The following is a 19,644-nucleotide window of genomic DNA, read 5'->3' as shown; positions in this document are numbered from 1 at the left end:
ATTGAACCAAAAGTATATTTTGACTTCATCCAATTAACTTTTATACAAGTGTAGGATATATTCACAGAAAATATTAAAATAATTGATTCTTGTTTTAATGGTTGATTGAGTATAAGACAAACAAAATTTAAAAATACGCTTTTCCCAGCACATATAAATATGATAATTATCTTTTATTTTATGCTTGGGACAGTTTTGTTCTAATTTTGAAAAAAAAGAAGTTCTTTAGCAGAAAGCTATTAGACCACTGAGAATTGAACACCAGCGCATGTGGTGTGTATTAGAGTACTGTTGGTAATTTTACTGCTGCTAACTTAAAATCCTCAAGGGGGAGTTAATTACAGGAAAACCATTCTAAATATCAGTAAGCTGCATATTTTCCATGACAAGAGCTTTTTCAGTTGAGGTTGAACAATTCCAGAATCTGAGCTTGTAAAAATAAGTAAATAAATAAATAAAAGTGCTGTTTGTATGCATACAGTAGACCTATAGTACTTAAATTTTTTTTCATAAAATTTTAATTCAAAAGCTATTGTGTTTTAATTTGTTGTCAGCATGATGAGAACATATTTAAAATTTTAAAATTTCAGTTGGAAGGGATAAAAAATTATTTTTAGTGGTCATTGAAATGAATGTAATTTATTTACTGAGCTATTTTAAACCATGGTGCATTGCCACTGACTATTCTTACTGTCATTTTTTGTAAATGTTTTCAGATTAAAGAGTTTTTTCCTTCTTTTTTTCTTTCAAATAAGCTTGGTGTATTTCAGGACATGTATGGCAATAATCAGAGAAAGTAATGATCGAGCTGTTGAATTTAGTTTTTTCTGATGTGTTTGGCCTATGCTCATCAAATTTAGGTTTGGAAATGAATATGTTTTTATTCTGTACTTATTTATTATAATCCTGACTTAAGCTTTTTAAAATGCATTATGAGAAACATAAGAATTAGTAAACTAACCAGTGAATTACATATACATTCATATTTGTATATTGGTTATTTTCATTTTCTATGGCATAGTGGTTAGAAGCCCAGATGCTGGTGCCACACTGACTGGATTTGAATCCTGACTCTACTTATCACCAGCTGTGTTGCCTTGAGCAAGTTATATAACCTCTCTGAGCCTGTTTGCTCATGTGAAAAGGAGAATTTAGCAGAGGGTAGATGAGAATTAAATGAGTTAAATGTGTAAAGTGCTTTGAATAGTTTGGCACATGATAAGTGTATTTAATATTATTATTATTATTATGATTTCTGCTTTGATGAAGGAATTATAAACCCAGGAAATGAGAATGTAGCATACTGATTTTGTACTAAAATCTGACTGGCAACTGTTAATTTATTATAATTTACGTTATAACAAACTATAGAAGATGGTGATTTCTCTCGTGTTTCTCAGTGACCAATTCATTTTTAGTAAAATTGATAGTAAATTGAAAAAGATCTTGTTTGGGCTAAGAGCAATGTTTGTGATTTCAAGGTAAGGAAATATAAATGCTTGAAATATAAACAATGATATAAAAACTCATACTCCTATTTTCCTAAAAATTAGTGTTTTTTGGGTATATTTCTTTATAGCATTTAAGAAAATAGAGCCATTTCAATTAGATACTTTTAGTTCTTTTCAAGTATTTATTGAGACCTTCATATGTGTGCAGCATACTATGCTGTATGTGGGTATGAAGGAAAATAAGATTTTATTCATCCATAGAGGGTATTCAAAGCTAAATACAGAAAGCCTCTTCCTGTGACTTTCTTATTTAATAGAAAGCTTCTATGTTCTTTTAAGTAGTGCCATAAGTATTACATATAAATGATATACGTGGTGAACGTACAATAAATATGGTAAAAATAAACTTTTACCTTTAACATTATCAAATAACCATACCTATTAAACTCAGAGAAGCTTTGATTTGTCTAGTTAACTAGGTAAGATACATGTAGTTTAACTATTTAGAATAAATTATATAGATAAATATTAGTCATGTTACTGCAGACTGAGTGTTTTATCCTTTCTGGGTTTGGGGCCTTATGCCTAGGCTGATACTGCAGTGGAGCAAAAAGCCTAGCCATCTTATTTCTGTATCAATAGCTGTTGCCTGGTGGATCAGGTGCTTTACCTCTGGAATTTCCCTAGCTGGAGACTGGGAATGTCAGTAGTGTAATGAGGTTTCTAAATTTCCCTTATGTGACCCTATGCACTTTAAAAAATCCCAGTCCAGAAGTTAGTATCTGCTTTTATGTATTTCTTAAGGAGAAAGCTGCTCAAAGCAATGGGAGTCACCTTGGAGGGATATGGGGTTTTGACGTCAGAATTTGGAGTCTCAGCGTTGACTCCCTTCAGCTGCTCCCGTGCTCCTCTTTGTGGTTCCGTTGGTGGCTGTAGGTGCTCCGCAGAGCTGCTTCTTCACTCTCTGTATTTGCTGTACCCTTTCCCTCCTTCCTTCTCTTCGGCTGCCTTGTCACAGTGCCTTTGAGTCTGGCGCTGCCGCTCTCCACAGGCTGCTCCGGTTCAGGCGGTGTGAGGCTCTTTGCCCAGATGCCTCTCATCCCAGGCTTTCTGTTATGTTTGCCCCCGGGGTGTCTTAGCCCTTTAGTTTAAACACATGGAGGAGGTAGTGTTTGAGCCTCCACTTAGTTTCCACACTGCCTTGCTCTTGGAGATTTGTATAAGGGCTGGAGTAGGGCTGTGGGTGGGGTGAAATGCGGGCAAGGTTAGTGTGATGGGAAGAGGCAGGATGGAGTAAGAGGAAGGGCACGTGCCGCTGCTGAGAGCTGCTGTAGCTTTACTAGTGTCAGAGATGGCTGCAGAGTCTCGCCTAAATCCTCACTGGCTGTGGATCTCTCTTAGCTCTGGATTTATGCATTCTCCTTCACAGCCACACCCCAACCATTTCAGAATGTTTGTCGTTATAATATCATTCACAGGAATAAATCAGTATTCCTTGTTTTTCAGTGTTAAGCAGGTACTGTTTCCAAAACTAAGGTCTGATTTTTTTTTCTACTAACAAATTTCAAAACAATGTGCTGCTTTTGAACCCTCTTCTGCCCTAAATATAAGTAAATAAAAGGCTTAGTGAGCAGTTTAAGGGTCAGATTTAATGGGATTAGGGTTCTTGTTCAAGGTAACATTAGACTAGGTTTGGGGAATCATGGTTGTCAGAAGGAGCGTGTGGGCCATCCTGATCACTTTCCCCACCCTGGATGACTCTGGGTAAAAACAACTGACCATCTTGGTCCACCTATCCTTACCTCGGTTCCCTGCCCCTCGGCCAGGGTGCTCTTCCCAGACCTGATGGACAGCTTTGTTTCCTTTTCATTTCAGCTGCAGATGAAGATATTCTTGCTAAAGGAAAACAGTCCATCAGGAGTCAGGCTTTAGGAAATCAGAACTCAGACAACGAGATCCTCCTGGAAGGCGACGACGATACTCTGTCATCCGTGGACGAGAAAGATTTAGAGAATCTCACCGGTAAATTCAGGGGTCGTGCACGTACTTCAGCTAGCTCTGAGCCAACACGCATCTAATTACTTACTTTTTCAGCTCTGCCTGAAAAAGCAGGACTACCAGCTTTACACCCACGATTACATTAAATGGAGATTGTTTTTGTTGTTCTAGACATTTCCCCCCAATCTTCAATAGTTTCCGTGTCATTTTTCTATTCTGTTTACCCTACTCATCTTTTTATTTTACAAATAATCTTTACTGAAAAAGAAAAAAAGTACAAAAACAGCAACAACAAAACAAACTTGCTTCACCCATCTAATGGGAGGTACCTAATCTCTACAAAATGAGAGCTGTAAGTAAAATTATGCCAACTGCTTTGTAAATAAAGCTTGGAGGTAGATGAGCTATTTGCTTTGATATACAGGTCTTAGGGAACATGCTGCAGATACATTTAACTCTCTCAAAAACTCCATTCCAAGAATGCTATGGCTTTTCACAGGATTCACATATTTTATCTGATGTAGCAATGTTTGATTTGCGCTCTGCAGATTTTCAGTTTTACTTCCCTTATGGGAAAAATTCTGTTTAGCTTGAAATTTTAGTCATTCATTAAATGCCTTTTTTTCTGTAATGCCTGTGGCTCTGTCTCTCAAGGAGGAAAGTCTGAAAGATTCTACATCTTCCGTAGATGAAAGTTACATAATCTACTATTTTGATAATTTAAAAGGCATGAAAAATCTTTTATTTAGTGACATATCCGCAATCATGAAATGAATGATAATGAAAAGCAAAAACAGATGATGGCATCTTCTCTGATGGCTGTAAATCTCTCTGTAAAGTAAAATAAAATTAATTGGAGCCTACTGTTAAGGGATTTGGGGCAGGAGTAGAGAGTAAGGTGGACACTGCTATTCTCTGGTCTTTTCCTTCACATCCATTTACTCATTTCCTCCTCCTTTATTTTGCTTCTATTCTTGCTACTGGTAATACATTCATACAGTAATAGAGGTGAAAGGGGAGTTTAATTATATAATCTTGACAATGGAAATAGGATTAAGAAGTAATCCACACTAATAAAGTGGTGTGGGTTAGAAATGAAGTGGAAATTGTCAGGGGTCTTCTGTAGGACCTAGGCTGCCCCAGCTCCTGCAGCTGTCTGCTTACCCTGTAATTGAATGTCTGAGAATGATTGAAAAAATGTTATTTCTTCTCAGGATTACATGCTAATGTACGGAGGGCAAAGGAGACAGCAAAAGAACACATAGCTGCTTATTTCATCCATTTATAGGGATGAGCTTTGGGAAATCATGGCTGTTCTGTAGTTATCTGCTGCCCATCTGCAAACACAATGTATTTGTACATTGGGAATAGAGGGCAAAACCTGCTCTGATCTCTGCAGAGCATCCCTCCTATTGTCCCGCTGGCACACATTAAGATTGATGTGAGATTAAGGACCAACACCCTTCTAACAATCGATAGAAATGTCAATTCATCTGAATTTTGAAACACTTATTCACCCATTGATTACCTGAATAGGTGTACCATGTTTACAGGCACTATATTAATTCGGAACTATAAATGCCCATCTTGTCTTGCTGTTTTCGTCACCTATAGGATTTTTACAATGAGGAATTTACATGGGATTTCAAAAACTTACTACATCTCTCTCTACATAAATATATATATGTATGATTATTATTTTTAGTCCTTATTTTAGGTTTGGCTCTAATATACTTTATGCTCTTCTATCTATAGTGAATCTATTGTTTTCAGTAGCAGGCTGATTTGTCTTTTTGATAAGCCCTGTGGAGATTTGATTATTCCAATAAAAATTCATTCACTTGGAAACCCACCCTCCAGCTGTTTACTCCCAGAGTCCCTGAACTACACTAATACTAGATTTGGACGCATTGAACAATATTGAACAATGGAAAGGCAGGCTTGGAAAAGAAGTATTTTTACCAATCTTTCATGAGGTAAAGTTGTTATGGAAGAGGTTTTGTGTCAACCTGGCACAAAATCTTTATCAGAGAATATGGTTTAACGTTTCTCACTTCATTAATAAGCTAGTAATCTTTTTGTAATCATGCCTCAGCCAAACTCTAAGCTAACCTCTGGCCTTGGAAGCCTATTGAGTCTTCCTTGCTCCTGGTTGTTTTTCTATGTTGTTTGATAGCCTGAGGCTTGTTTTCTAAATGGAATGTGGATGGACTTATTTAGGCAGAGCCACCTTCTAACCAGGAGATTAGACCAAAGCTAGGCCGACTCCCTATAAAATAATTGAAACCTAGCTTACTGTTATCATTAACTGCCTATTATAGATCTCTTAGTATGAGAACCCTAACTTTGCATTTTCAGAGGGAGATTTGGGGTGGACAGAATTCGGAAATGTAAAAGGGGTGAGCAGGCAATTTGGTGCTAGAGGTGAGAATTTAAAATTAAATGAAATTTCTGCCTGAATCCACTTGATTTTTTGAAAAATATCATTCCAACTTGTTTGGCTTGTCTTTTCCTTTTGGCAGGTCCTGTTAGCCTGACCACACCAGCTCAGCTTGTGGCCCCCTCTGTTGTAGTAAAGGGCACTCTTTCTGTCACCTCCTCCGAACTCTATTTTGAGGTGGATGAAGAAGACCCTAACTTCAAGAAAATTGACCCCAAGGTGAGGAATGTGTTTCATTTTATGGAATTTTTTTTTTTTTTTAATGATGGGAAAGTGTGTGTGTGTGTGTGGGGGGGTGTGTGTGGCTGCTGTTGGGTAGGACTGACATTAATAAACTATGATAGAAATAGTTTGAATTTCTTGATGAATTGCTTCTGTCTATATGCAAGGCAACTATCTCCTTTAGCTTATGATTCCCTTACCAGCTAGTTAGATTATTGAAGTTCATTTAGATTCAAAAACAGTTTCCACTTAATTGCATTTATCATTAGCTCATTCAGGGGTGGGGGGGAGAACCTCAGGGAATATCGTCTATAAAATATATTTTGCCTCAAAGGGTCCGGGGTGAATTAAGCTACAAAATTCGGTGAGATTGAGAGTGGAATTATTTTGTTTAGCCTTTATATTTTTCTGGATATAATACCAATATATCACTCTCCTTGCTTTGTCCTCCTGACTTACTACTCTGACATGCATGCAAGCATGGCTTGTATGTGTGAGATACCTCTTTTTCCCATTACCTGTAGTCAATTTTACAAGGTACTGCATAAATTCCTATTCTTAAATGAAAATGTAATTTCCCCTTTAAAATGTATTTCTGGTTACTTTTCAGACCTTGGCAACTTTATTTTACTAAGAGACATTTGTGGCATAGCCATAAAGCCCAAATTAGGTTTATTTCATGAAAGTAAATGGTAGAATTTGTTCTGAGTCTCTTTTAAAATTAGCAAAATAAGCAACCTGTAGAAAGAGAAGAGGTGTTAAAAAATGGAGTAATTTCTTTTACAGGCTGTTAGCTAGTGTGTGTGTGTGTGTGTGTGAGTGTATGTCCCCCCCCCACACACACACGTAATTTTTTTTCTGAGTTTATTGGTAGGAAATTCTTTGATTTTGGAATCATGTGAATTATTAAATTTTAGTCACTTAGAAGTATTTCAAAGTCATTCTTAATGAAAATGTTATAATTTTATGAAAAACTTTACAAACAAATCATATCTTGTCTTACGCATGTTTTTAGCACTTGGGTTCAGCATTGCTGCTTTTATTAAGACTGGACTTGGTAGACTATATGAAAGGAAGTCTATGCTGGAACTGATTGTTTTGAGTTTGAGAATGTAGCTAATCCAATGTAGAGAAAACTTTAATTCTGAAATTACATCAGCTAGAAAAATTTTCTACTTTGTTGTATGGCTGAAATGTCTGAAAATGTACTTTAGTTTCTTTAGGAAAGGAAGGTAACCAAAATTACTCAAACTCTCTAATTTATGGTAATTTGTGAGTTAGGCCGAAATTTAATTCAGAATACTATTTATTCTATTATGCTTTCAGACATACATGGCTTAAAATCTAAAATGTGATTTGTTTTAAACATATCTAGTGAATTGTCCTTGTTATTAAAACTGCTGCCAATCTTTGCGATTAGGATCTTTGAAGTTATTGACTCCTTTTGGGGAAAGTTATAACTTCTATTTCTGTCTGATCTTATTCTGTACAGCATCATTAAATTAATTTTTTTCCCTGCTGCTTGTGCAATACAGGATCTTTGAGCCTAGACACAGAAATGGTCTGTACTGCTGCAACCTGCCTAATGTTACAGAAATCAAAACTTTTGCTAATTTATATTCTCAAAAATTTTTCAGCCCATTATTGGAAGAATTTTTGATTTTGTATAGACGTTGGTGCTTTAAGGTATTTTGTAATGAGGACACTGGAGTGTTTTTCTTTTTTTGTTGGTGATACCTGCATTAAATTAAATAAGGATGGAAAAGAAGATATTGAATTGGGGAATTTTTATTTCTCCTTGTCAAGACTTAAATTTTTTTCTCTGGGATAGTTGGAGGGAGATACGTGTCTAATGCTTTAAATACTTTTGTGAGTGAAAAAATGGTCATTTTAAAATGTCATTTATATCTTTTAAACTAAACACTGTGCCCTTAAGTAATTTCTTTGTAAATGTAAGCACCTACTACTTGCTTTGAAATTGTTCTTAAAAAAATCAGAACATTTTCCCTAGAGAATAAGTTCATTTGTATTATTCAAAAAAATAGTATATTTGTCTGAACCAGTTAGTATTACAGTGAGTTTATTCTACATCTGCAGGAACAGAGACCTGAAAAAGATATAGTATAGGTTGAAAGAGTAGAGATGATTTCAGAACTGATAAGATCACAGTTTATATTTCTAACTCAGAACTATTTTTACTACGGAATGTTTACCTAGGAATCTTAAAACTTAAGCCTGTTTTATCAAGTGAACTAGGCACCAGAGCTCTGAGTAGCTTCCTTGTTTTTCATCCACCTCTGCTATCCTGCCACTCATCCCTCCATACACTGCCTCCCCCACTCAGACTTCTTCCTCTGATCTTTAAAATTGCTTTTTAGAACATTTTTCTTTGTATCTCTCATTCCTGGATTTTCTGAGTAAGTTAAAAAAGTGGGCTAATTCAAAGAATAAATTTTAAATATTAAAGGGTAACATCTGACATGGATTCAGTACCTGTGCCTCTCATTAACATATCTAATGGAGCATAGTTACCTCCAGCATAAAGAAGAGGAACCAGTTCCTTTGGGATGCTTTCAGTTTTACTAATTATTTTATTTTTGTAATCAGATATTTCCTTATATTAAAAAAAAACGTTTGTTAAAGTTGAAACGTTGAAACGAATACACTGGATTGTTACCTTAGAAAAGCAGAAAGAGGAGGAACATACTTTTCTTATATTTAATTTTTCTTTGGTCATAAGATAGTATTAAAACCTTTTTTATTTAAATTGAGTGTAAGCTACTTCTGAATAATTCTGGGACTTTGATTAAAAAATGATCATAGTTACAGCATTTATAAGTAGCCATTTAAAAACTTGAAGTAATTTATACATCTGGATTGTTCCTATCACCATTTGCTGGGGAAAAGGAATATGGCTATCTCCATTTTATCCCCTTTTAATGTGACTGATTTAACTGTTAAGTTTTATTATTTAAAACTTGAAGAGGACAAATGATTGAAGGATGAGTATAACTCATTGTGTTAACTATTCAGAAAAGATCCATAAATGTTTCTTTTATAATTCAGACTCAGAGTGCATTTTTTTTTAGAGTATGGCATGAGAGAGCACATATCTTAATTTTTAATGTGAAAAAACTTTTCTTTTAAAAATTAGGATCAAAATCAGTTCTTCCATACAAAATCTGTTCTCTCAAGTATGAAATAAGATATTACTTTTAGTCTTAAAATCTACAGGACAAACATATTATAGTTGTGTAAAATTAATATTTTCTCTTCTCTAAAGATTTTGGTGGGGACTTGAATCGTTAAATCTACAAAATGTGCTGCATTTGTAAATTTTGCAAACTAGAGTTAAAATGGAAGCTTCTTGCATTCCTCAAGTTCACATCTTTATATTGTAAATAATAAATTGTGATCTCACCTTCCTTCATTTAAGAACGATCCACAAACAGTCATTTACAATGTAAAGTAATATTTTTATTACTGTTTTCAACAAGACTGCTTAGGGTGAGGGAAGAGGTGCGGGGGAGGGAGGGGCACATCGGACATTGGCACTGAGATACATTTAACATCAGCAAAACTTTGTTTAAAAGAGAAATTTTACATATAATTAAATACTTTGTTTTTCACTTGGTGACAACATTCAGGCAACCCAAAACACATTGGAGAGAGAGACAGAGAGACAGAGACAGAGAATGAAGAGGGGGGAGAGAAGGAAAAGGGAGAAACTACTATATTTCGATTGAAAATGTACCTTGGGTTTCATTTGGTTGTGGCAAAGCCCGATTGCTTCTGTTGTGTGACCTTTTCAATTCCCATTGTTTGGAAGAGAAGGATCCCTTTTGTGCAAGAATGTGATTTTGTGTGTTTGGTTGGTTTGCTCTCCTTTTGTTTGCCTGTTACTTAAGGCAGTCTTCTGCCAGGTTCCCGTTTCTCTCCGGTGGCTTAACTTAAAAGTCTGTGTCTGGAGTTTCCGCTGTCTGTCGCCAAGCTGTGCGTTGTGTGTTTGAGAGCATTCCCGTTTGTGTCGCTTTTCAGGCAGTCCCCAGCACCCTATAGTTTGTCCAGGCTTTTGGGATTGGTGAGAATTTCCCTGGCCAACCTCCAGGTCTGCTTGGCAGCGCTCTCCAGGGCCGAGTGGGGCTTGCCCTGGAAAAGGTCGAGGTTGGGCAGAAAGTAGTGAGGGCAGCGGCGGCACTGCAGGCAGGAGATGAGCTGCAGCAGGATGCCGTTGAGCCGGTCTCCGAGGCACGCCTCGTCCCAGTCCGTCTCCCGCGGGTGCTTCTCGCACTCGTACAGCAGCAGCGTCTTCATGTGGTAGTTGTTGAGCGGCTGGCCAGGCAGCTCCAGGTGGCGGTCCCGCAGCGTCTTCAGCACCGAGAGACACTTGTTCCGGCAGCCGCCCATCAGCAGGCGGTTCTCAGCCTCTCCGAACTGCAGCACCCAGGCGTCGCTCTCCGCAGAGCTCTGCTTGCCGGTCAGCGAGTAGCACTCCTTAGAGAGCAAGTTGAACCCTTCGGCCTTGACCTCCGCCACCCGATTGGGGCCGGGCCAGGGGATGTGGGGCATAGGCCACTGTGCAGCACTGCGAGGCCAGATACCGGTGCACTTGAACGCCGGAGTGATTTGCACCACGTAGCGCTCCCTGATGCGCAACTTGACCTCGCTGGTATCCGCGATCATCTTGACCACATCCCGGTAGCTGCACTTGTCCACCGCCTGAGCCACCAGCGTCTGGAAACGCGAGCGGATCTTGCGCGCCGACAGGTAGCCGGACGCTGTGATGAACTCGACCCAGAGAGACATGCTCCGCTTCCGCCCGTCGCTCAGTTTGAGCACCGCGCAGCCGGGCAGCGAGCCGTCGTCCACGAAGTTGAAGACGCCCATCTGGTTTAGGTAGAGCACCACCTCGAATTCTGTGGGCGAGATGACCTCCAGACCCTCGTAGCGGGCGTCGATCTCGCTCAGGGAGCTGATGAAGCGAGGCTCCTGCACCTCCACTTCCTTGAGCACGTCCGAGACCACCTTACAGACCTCTCGGATGGTCTTGGCGATGGCCGCCTTGCGCGCTTGGCAGCGCTCAGTGTAGTATTTATTGAGCTGGTAAACCAGCTTGGCCTGAGCGGCGATCATGTTGGGGCACAGGTCCGGGCTGTACACCGGCGTCTCGCAGTACGTTGAGGGATCCAAGGCTCACGCGCTGGTGGTGGCCCTGCGGCTTGCGAAAGAGGCGCTGCGCTCCCCTAAGCCCCACTTTCACTCTTGTCTCCACCTGGGCTGCCCGGCGGATGCTTCAGCCGTCTGGCTCTTTCCTTCCCCTCTTTTGAAAGCTTTTTTCTTCTCCAGAAAATAAGGGGGGGGAAAAAAAGGATGATCTTTGAAAAAGAAAAGTACCTGCTGGGACTTTTTTGCTTTCTCTTGATATGTGAAATAAAGATGTGCCTGCGGGCGAGATGAAGGGGAGGGGGGTGGGGAGACAGGGTGAGAGAGAAAAATTCAGGTTACCAAGAGGTTAGGCTTAGACGTCTGCAGCGGAGATGGCCCAGAAATCTGGAAATGAGGTCTTTGAAATGCCAAAGTAAATTTAAAAATAAAAGCAAAACATTCAGTGTTTCATTCTTAAACTTCTCTCCCACGCTGGTAGCACTTCTTTATTCAGATTAGGTGAGTGCTTTTCTCCTCACCCTCCCCCAAATGGAAGGTGAAGGGTGTAATTAATGTCCAGAGAGCGGCGAAGTGCAACTCAGTCCGCAGCGCGCTCAGAGGTTCGCAGATGCCCCGCACTCTCAGCGTGTAGGTCTGGTCTCTTCTCAGGGGGTCCTCTTGTAGCGGTTTTCCTCTTTTCCTACTGGAGGCGTTGTTTGGACTGGGTTGGTTTGTTTGCAGTGCGTTCGTCTTGTCTTTCTCTAGGTGCAAACCGCTGGAAGTTGTTTGATACTCATTTCTGCTTCGTAATTTATAATTTTGGCCGTCACAAAATCTATTTTAGTGTGACGAAGTCGTTGCTTGCGTCGCATCTGGGGTTTAGTTATAACGATTCGAGGGTTTTTCTTCTCCTCCCCCTTTAGGTTGCTTGTGCAGATTCCACTTTCTGAGTCGCCTCTCCCTCCGATGTCTCTCTCTCTTTCCCTCTCCCTCCTAATCTCTCTTCCTCTCTCTCCCCCTCCCTTCCTTTCTCTCCCTCCCTTTCTCTTTCCCTCTTTCCCTCTCTCCCTCTTTCTCTCTCTCTCTCACCCCACCCCCCAGCAACCTCTCTCTCTCTCTCTCTCTCTCTCTCTCTCTCTCTCTCTCTCTCTCTCTCTCTCTCTCTCTCGTTGCTGTTTCCTGGAGTTATTTAGTTTATGAATGGTCCTGGGCCATCATGAGGGGGGTGGAGCTTCAGTTCCTACAATCGCTGTCGGAGCTGTCAGTGCTTTAGCCAATCCGAGAGAGAAGACAGGCATGCTTGGCAAACGGTAGCAGCCACCGCTGCACTTGATAAAGAAAGGGGGTAAAGAGAGAAGTAAGAAAATAGGAGGAGATAGTCGAAGTCAAATGCTCACACACATTTTGCAAACCCCCTCTTCTTTAGCCTCCTCTCTTATCAATTGCAAGGAAGAAAAAGAGAGTGTATAGAGAAGGGACTTCTTGGAGATGGCTGGAATGACTCAAGGGAGAGTAGCAGTGGTTCAGAAAGGTTCACTTTTTTTTTTTCTATCAACATTGTGAAGAAGGTGCAAACGCTAACAAAACTACTTTCGCTTGAAGGCAAATGGGAGGAGGAAGGGAAATCTGGGAAAGGACCTAAATTTTTCTAGATTTTTTCCTTAGGCAAAGTCTTCCTCCCTTTTCTTCCCCTCCCCTCCCATTGTTGCTAAGAGCCAGAGCAATTGCTGTATATGTGCGCCAGTTGGGGGGTGGGGGGAGTGGACATGGGGTGAAAGTTTATAATGGTAAATCTCTTTTGAGTAATTTCCATACGCTGTTGAAAAATGAGGCAGGATAAAAATGGTACAAGCACCTTGTTTGATAATTACTTCATAATTAAGATTCGGATATATTTAACGTTATTACTTTATTGTTACAAGGAGTAACTTGTTATCAGAGAGAAAATATGTTTAAGTTGTGAGAAATGGTGCATATTTATATATGGTAAAATTTTGTTGGATATACTTTTTAAGTAAGCCACTCAAATTATTTTAAACTTAATAAAAATGAAGGGAAGTAAATATGAACCTGATTTAAAGTTTTCTTAAAATGTTAATGTTGTAAATCTAATTTTGAGTATATTTTCAGGCAGTACAGAATTTCATTTGTAAACTCATTTTATTTTCATAATTGACTCTTGCCTTTAAAAGACTTCACTGCTGCAAAAATCTATAACTATCCTGTTATTGATTACACAGATGGCTTCACCCCTCCCTTGGCATTTCAGTGAAACTCATGCATGTGCTTTTAGTATATGTATTACACTTTCGAGCTGTACCATGGTAGCCTTTAGGTACTTTTGGTTGAAAGAGCTGTAACAGTGTTTCTGATTTGCTTAGAATTTATGTTTGAACCTCAGGTGTGTGGATTCTGAGCCTTTTTAAGACAAATCAAGTAGATGGGAATGTTTTTAGTTAGAGTTTGGACGTTATGTACTCTGATAATGCTGTAACAAAGAAAATCTATAAGCCGGTTGTGCGAAGACTTCATTTTGCAAAACCTGGTATGCGGCTTTTGCAAAACCCCGTGGGAAGGCTTGACTTGCTGTCTTAAGGCTGAACCAGATGAACCTGAATTCAGTTGCATAGGGAAAGTTTGTTTCATCAGGTACTTGATGTCAGACGCTTGGACCTCCTTGGTTCGTTCTTGCACATCTGGTGCGGACCACTGGTATCTTGTCACCCCTTCACTCTCGTAGCTACATGTCTCTTCCTAAAGAACTTTGTCCTTTTTTCCTTCTTTTCATCAAGTCGGATTTGTTGCCAGGGATGTCTTCAGTGGCCAGGAGTTGAGACGAACAGTCGCGTCCGCGGGACTCCGGGACGCAGAGCTTTAGTGACTTCTCGGGAGTCTCAGCGGCGCCGGCGGCCGCGGGCTCCGGCGTGCGTGCGGCTGGCGTCGGACCCCGGGCGGCAGGAGAATGGACGCGAGCCGGCGCCCTCAGGGTCCGCGCGTGTGGGACGCCCAGGCTCTGCCGGCACCCCGGCGATTGGCCACGAGGCCACAGCGGCGCTCTGGGAACTGTTACTGGCAGGAGGGGCACTTTGCGGCGGGGAGTGGTGTGAACGCCAGAAGAGGATCCCGCGCGGCTTCTCCCGAGGGCAGTTACTGGGCGGAGACTGGTGGCGGGGTGAGAGGGTGAGGAGCTTCCCTCCCCCCCCGCCCCGACCCTCGCCCCTCGCCCCCGGTCGGAGCCGCCGAGGCCTCGCGCGTGGACCGGCCGGGCCCGCGACGCCCCAGGGAGTGAGTGTTTGCAGAAGGCCCCGGGGTGACGGCGTCATCCCTCCTCCGCGCTCCCGCGCCCGCGGGCAGGCGCCCAGCGCCCTCCGCCCTCCGCCCTCCGCCCGCGCGCCCTTCTCGGGTGGGGCGGCCCCGGCCGCGCGGGTCTTGGCGCCACCACTCGCCCGGCACCCCAGTCCTCCTCTCCTCCCTGCTCTGTCAGCACGACCACGCTTCGTCCCACCCTTGTCCCCTCGCTTCTCCACTTTTGCGTACTGAGGCCGAGGGAATGATAAAATGTTACAAATGTTTTGATTTAAAAACAATTCATTACCAATTTACCCTGTCCAAGGTAGATGCTCTAGTAAATAATAAATCAGTTAAACAAAGGCGACTTTAATTTATTGCCGTGGTACTAATTAGAAACATCATTTGAGCAATAAACTTAAACACTTCCAGCAAATAATGCTCCCTCTTGCTGGTTCCCTTCCTTCCCCTCCCCCACCCCAACTCACTCTGGCGGCCTCTGCTCTAAGAGCTGCTTCAGCTGTGTGTTTGCGGATCCGCTCTTCCTCTGGTTGAATAATTGAAGGGGGAAACGGTATCCGAGGAGGCTGTAATTGAAGAGCCCCTGTCACCTCTGCTTTTATGTATGTTAGTATAGAAGTCCATCAGCAGCTCCTTGATGGTGTATTAAAACGGAGTGGCAGCCCCTTCTGCAGGAGATACCGTGTTCTATTAAAGGAGACCAAGTGAGAGAAAGAAACTCTAGAGGCTAAAAGCCACTTCAAGTCTTCAGACCGATTGATCTGTATTCTCTTGTTATAATCCGTCTCATCATACTTGAGTTAATGAGGCAAAAGAGGGGGAGCGAAATCTGACGGTCCTTGACAAAGTCATTAGGGAGGCTGCGGACATTTTATTTGACTGTTAAACATCTTGTTTGTTTGGTTTCGGCAGTGCCAACATCAGCATGCCTCTGCCCAGACCTATCATGTTGGTCTGACTACAGACATGACTAAAAAGAGAAAGAAGACATTCAGGGTGTGATTTGAATATTTTGTTGTGGATTTCATGAAGCCCATAACCTTCAGACTTCTCTAGGATTTACCTTCACCGTCCTTACAATTAGGAACATGTATGAGAATTTAGATGATGATAGTGAGGTGGGCATGTTTTTAGTTACTATAAACTACGTATGTTTAAACTTTAGTCAGAAAAGTTCCCATTTCCTTAAAAAAATTGAGTCAAGTTACAGAAATTACTGTGCTAGTTTTTGAAAAATGTGAATGTTTAAGCTCCAGAAGAGTAGCTAGATCATACATTAGATCCTATCTTTACTTGATCGTGGTTAAATTAACTTTTAATTATTAATTGAATTTCCTTTTTCAGTGAAACACTTATGGGTACAGAAACTTGGAAATCAAAATGTTAACTATACAAATATGATGTTTTTGAAAGAAAATGTGTGTATTTTAATTTGAACGCCTTTTTGTATTTAAAATTAGAAGCAGAACCAGGTACTTTATGAATGGCGCTAAAATAATGTGATGAGTTGACAGAATACTTAAAAAACTGAAAATATTTCTAATTGAAGAATAATGGGCAACTAAGTTAGAATGCTAATCTTGTAATATTTTATTCTAGGATAATAACACAGTACTTGATTTTTTCAGTTTCTCCAATTATGATACTTTCTCGCATAGAGAATTCAGTCATATTTTCTTTCAGCAATTGACTTAAACATCCTCAGCTTAAGTGCTTTGAGAAAGAACCCTGTCTTCCATTTACAGGCAAACAGTATGAGAGAAAAAAGAAAACTAATTCTCTTTGCCTGTCATTTTTATACATTCTTGCACTGCTGATGAAGCTTGAACTGCTGCAGGGAATGTATGGATTTGAAAAGAAATGATTCAGTAGTTCATGTTGTGTTTCTCAGAAGCAAAACCAAACTAATGGCTGCAGTCAGTGCTTCTGTACATCTGACAGTTATAATCCTGTTTACATTTCCAGAGAATACAAAATGCTTAAACTGTTTTATTTTTTGCTGATCTTTACTTAGAAATGTGCTTACTGAGTTAAACTTCAGTGCAGTTTTTACTTTATCATATCACTGGGACTTAAAAGATATCCATTAATTATCTCTAGAAATGGCATACAGTATTTCAATAATCTTTCCTAAAGAGTATACAGATTTTAGATTATATGATTTGTTTTCCAGGAAAACATTTTAGAATTACTCAAAAAATAATCAGGTTATTGACTTAAAATAATCAACTCTCTGAAGGATTTATACTTTTTGGAAAACAAAAGACCACGTGTTTACCTGTATATATTCTTATCTTCTAAAATCTAACTTTAAAATATCTGTACAGTTGCTAAATGTTTGGTTCTTATATGCTTAATCATTCAATATATTTATAAAAATATTTTTTAAGAAAAAAATTCTTTTTTAGGGGGTCAAGATGTAAAAGAGCAATAAATAACGATTAAATTCTCTGAATTTAAAAACTATTCCAGTAAAAACAAGAAGAAAAATAAATAACCCAAACACAATTCGTTAGTGTATTAGTTGATGAAATTTTATTGAAGTAATTATATTAAATTATCTGTAAGAAGCTTTAACAGCACCAATTGTCAGGATTATACTATGCACAATGTATTAAAAGTCAGAGTAAAGCCACATTCTCTTATATTCTCTGTCAAATGATCTAATTTTCCAAATCGCCTAAGTATCATAGAAATTGTTTATAAGCTATTGATAATTATTATTCTGGAATCAATCAGGAGAATAATCAGTAATAGAATGTTTTCTTTGAGCAGTTCACCATAGTGCCTATTAATTTTAAATGGTCAATCATGCTGCTAAAACAAGTTGTTTTTTTAATTTCTTTCACAAAATAGCTTTAAAAAAAACCTGAAAAAAACCCAAACCTTGTAATCACTTTGATTGGTAACCCAAGGGTATTGTCATTTGAACAGTTTGAACTTAATGTTCTGTAAGGTCAAAGCAATGGCTTTAACTTTGCATTACTAAGCCTCAAACTGTACTGAAAAATAAATGCTTTTATGTACTTCTGAATATTGTTTTGTGGGATTAAGTTTGTTTGGGTTACCTTGGATAATGTATTTGATTAGTGATATTTACACCTATTAAACTTTTACAAGTCTAATTCTTGTATAATTTAGTAGCATGAGAGTATTGAAAGTACAATAGATGTTAGTTTTTTCCCCAAGTTTAGTACTCAGCTGTGTATATGAGTACTTTATTAAACTATACATAGTATCATCAAAATGGACAGTGATAGAGCAAAGAACTTGTACTCAGGAGAATGGAAATGAGCAGCTTTTAGCCTGACTGAAATGTAAATACTCTTGTATTACTGAGCTAGGATATACAGTGTTAAGACAATCTGAGTTAATTCGGCAAGTCTTTTTGATTGAATTTACTATATTTTCATTTATGTCTTTTGACTTTACCAAGAAACATTTAGCTTTTTTTTCATTTTAGAGAAACACAGTTTTGAGTTGTAGCAGTCACATTCCTTTATTTCTATAAGACAGTTGAACAGTTCTGAAAAGTTAAATAAGATTCTACCTTTCTGTCTTCTTTCCTTCCTTTTTAACAATTTTAACTTATTAACATACTGTGAGGTATATATTGTCTTTTTTCTGTTTAATAACTTTGGCTTTCATGACTCACTATAATTTTCAACAAATGAAAGGGTGCTTTTAGTAGAAGCCAATTCTTAACTATTTACGGTATGATTGTGTAATTAGTGGATTATTATTTGTGTCTCCTCCACCTTTGAGAAACAAATTTTACTGGTCTTTAATATCACTTCCACAAAATAGAACATCAGGATTATTGATATTAAACCTGATGCTAAATAAATCAAGGCTCTTGATTTCAATTTCATTCATTTCCATTCGAAACATTGAATTTTATGCTTTAAAGAAGATGTGATATCCTTAGTTTAATAAGATAATACTACTGATTCACGTGTAGAGTATGTTTCTTGGGGTTTCAGAGTCATTGCCACTGCCATTTCCACTTTCCTTTGCCATCAGTGCCAGACATTTACAAAACAGATGATTGAGATTAGGGATGTAGATTATGCCCGTACTGAGCTGTACTTAGTTCAAAATATAAGACCTGGTGTTAACGTTCTATATTTCTTTCAGGCCATATGAGACATTTTGTGGGCCTATGTTTAAAATTATCAGTTAAGCGTATCGTAGGTAAGTTTTTGTTACACTTCAGGAAAACTAGCCCTTTTAAACATCTTAGTTTCTCTTGAAATATACAGGTTCTGCAGCACTCCATCTATAATATTATTATTAGTAGTAATTTTGCATCAATCTTCTGCTAAGATTACAGGAAATTTTTAATAAGCTTGTGTTATTTTTAATGAAAATGTTAAAAAAAAAATCGAGCCTGTTCCTTCCTTTAAACGTTGTGAATTAGAGTAAAAGTGATGTGCTGAGAGGTTTCTCTGATTCCTGGTAGTGGTTGAATAACAACAACAAAAATCCTTCATTGGCTCTAATCTACGTATAGAAGACATCTGTGTAGTATAAATGAAATAATATTTGATGATCTAAGGAATGGAAACTTTTCCTTTAACCATGTGAAATAAAGCTAGGATATAAAACAGCTGTCTTGGCCTATGTATATCAAGGTTCTGCCAGTCTGTTTCTTTTCTGAGTTTTCCCTTTCTCTCTTCCCTTGTTATCTTTGGATCCTAAAGAGTCACTCTCTTATTTTCTGACTGGTTTTGTCTGTAGATGAAACCTGGGTTAGTAGGTTTAAATCAGCCAAGATAGAGTGAAAAATCTTTGATCTATGGCTATGACTGTTTCCAAATGATTTGCTTGCTGGGACCAGACACTACCCATGCCCTTTCACTTTGCTATCAGATAGGTGCACACAAAGGACCTGAAAGGCTACCAGATGCACAGTTAATCATCATATTAGATAAGTAAAGGGTTCCAACCGTACTTAATTAGATCTTCTATTTCTAATAGTTATTTGTTCTATAGTACCTTGTTGGTTAAATGCTCTACAAATCTAATCTTTTCTTCAAATTAGTTAAAACTTTCTATAACTTGTAGCACCAATCTAAA

The 19,644-nt window shown here is 39.0% G+C and overlaps 2 protein-coding genes across 3 annotated transcripts in view; one reads left to right on the top strand and one right to left on the bottom strand.

Annotated features, from left to right (window-relative positions):
• Positions 1-19,644, top strand: part of LRBA (LPS responsive beige-like anchor protein) — a 767,039-nt gene that overhangs the window by 460,812 nt on the left and 286,583 nt on the right. For both annotated transcript variants that reach the window (XM_060116154.1, XM_060116148.1), the window contains exons 39-40: positions 3,327-3,473; positions 5,972-6,108. In XM_060116154.1, coding sequence (XP_059972137.1) covers positions 3,327-3,473; positions 5,972-6,108 — 284 coding nt within the window. The remainder of the gene's footprint in view (positions 1-3,326; positions 3,474-5,971; positions 6,109-19,644) is intronic.
• Positions 10,165-11,244, bottom strand: MAB21L2 (mab-21 like 2). Its single transcript, XM_060095211.1, has one exon. It carries the CDS (start codon positions 11,242-11,244, stop codon positions 10,165-10,167), a length of 1,080 nt encoding a protein of 359 aa, XP_059951194.1.

This window comes from Mesoplodon densirostris, chromosome 1 (assembly GCF_025265405.1).
Source record: "Mesoplodon densirostris isolate mMesDen1 chromosome 1, mMesDen1 primary haplotype, whole genome shotgun sequence".
Taxonomy (NCBI): domain Eukaryota; kingdom Metazoa; phylum Chordata; class Mammalia; order Artiodactyla; family Ziphiidae; genus Mesoplodon; species Mesoplodon densirostris.
This window is presented reverse-complemented; position numbering and strand designations above follow the sequence as displayed.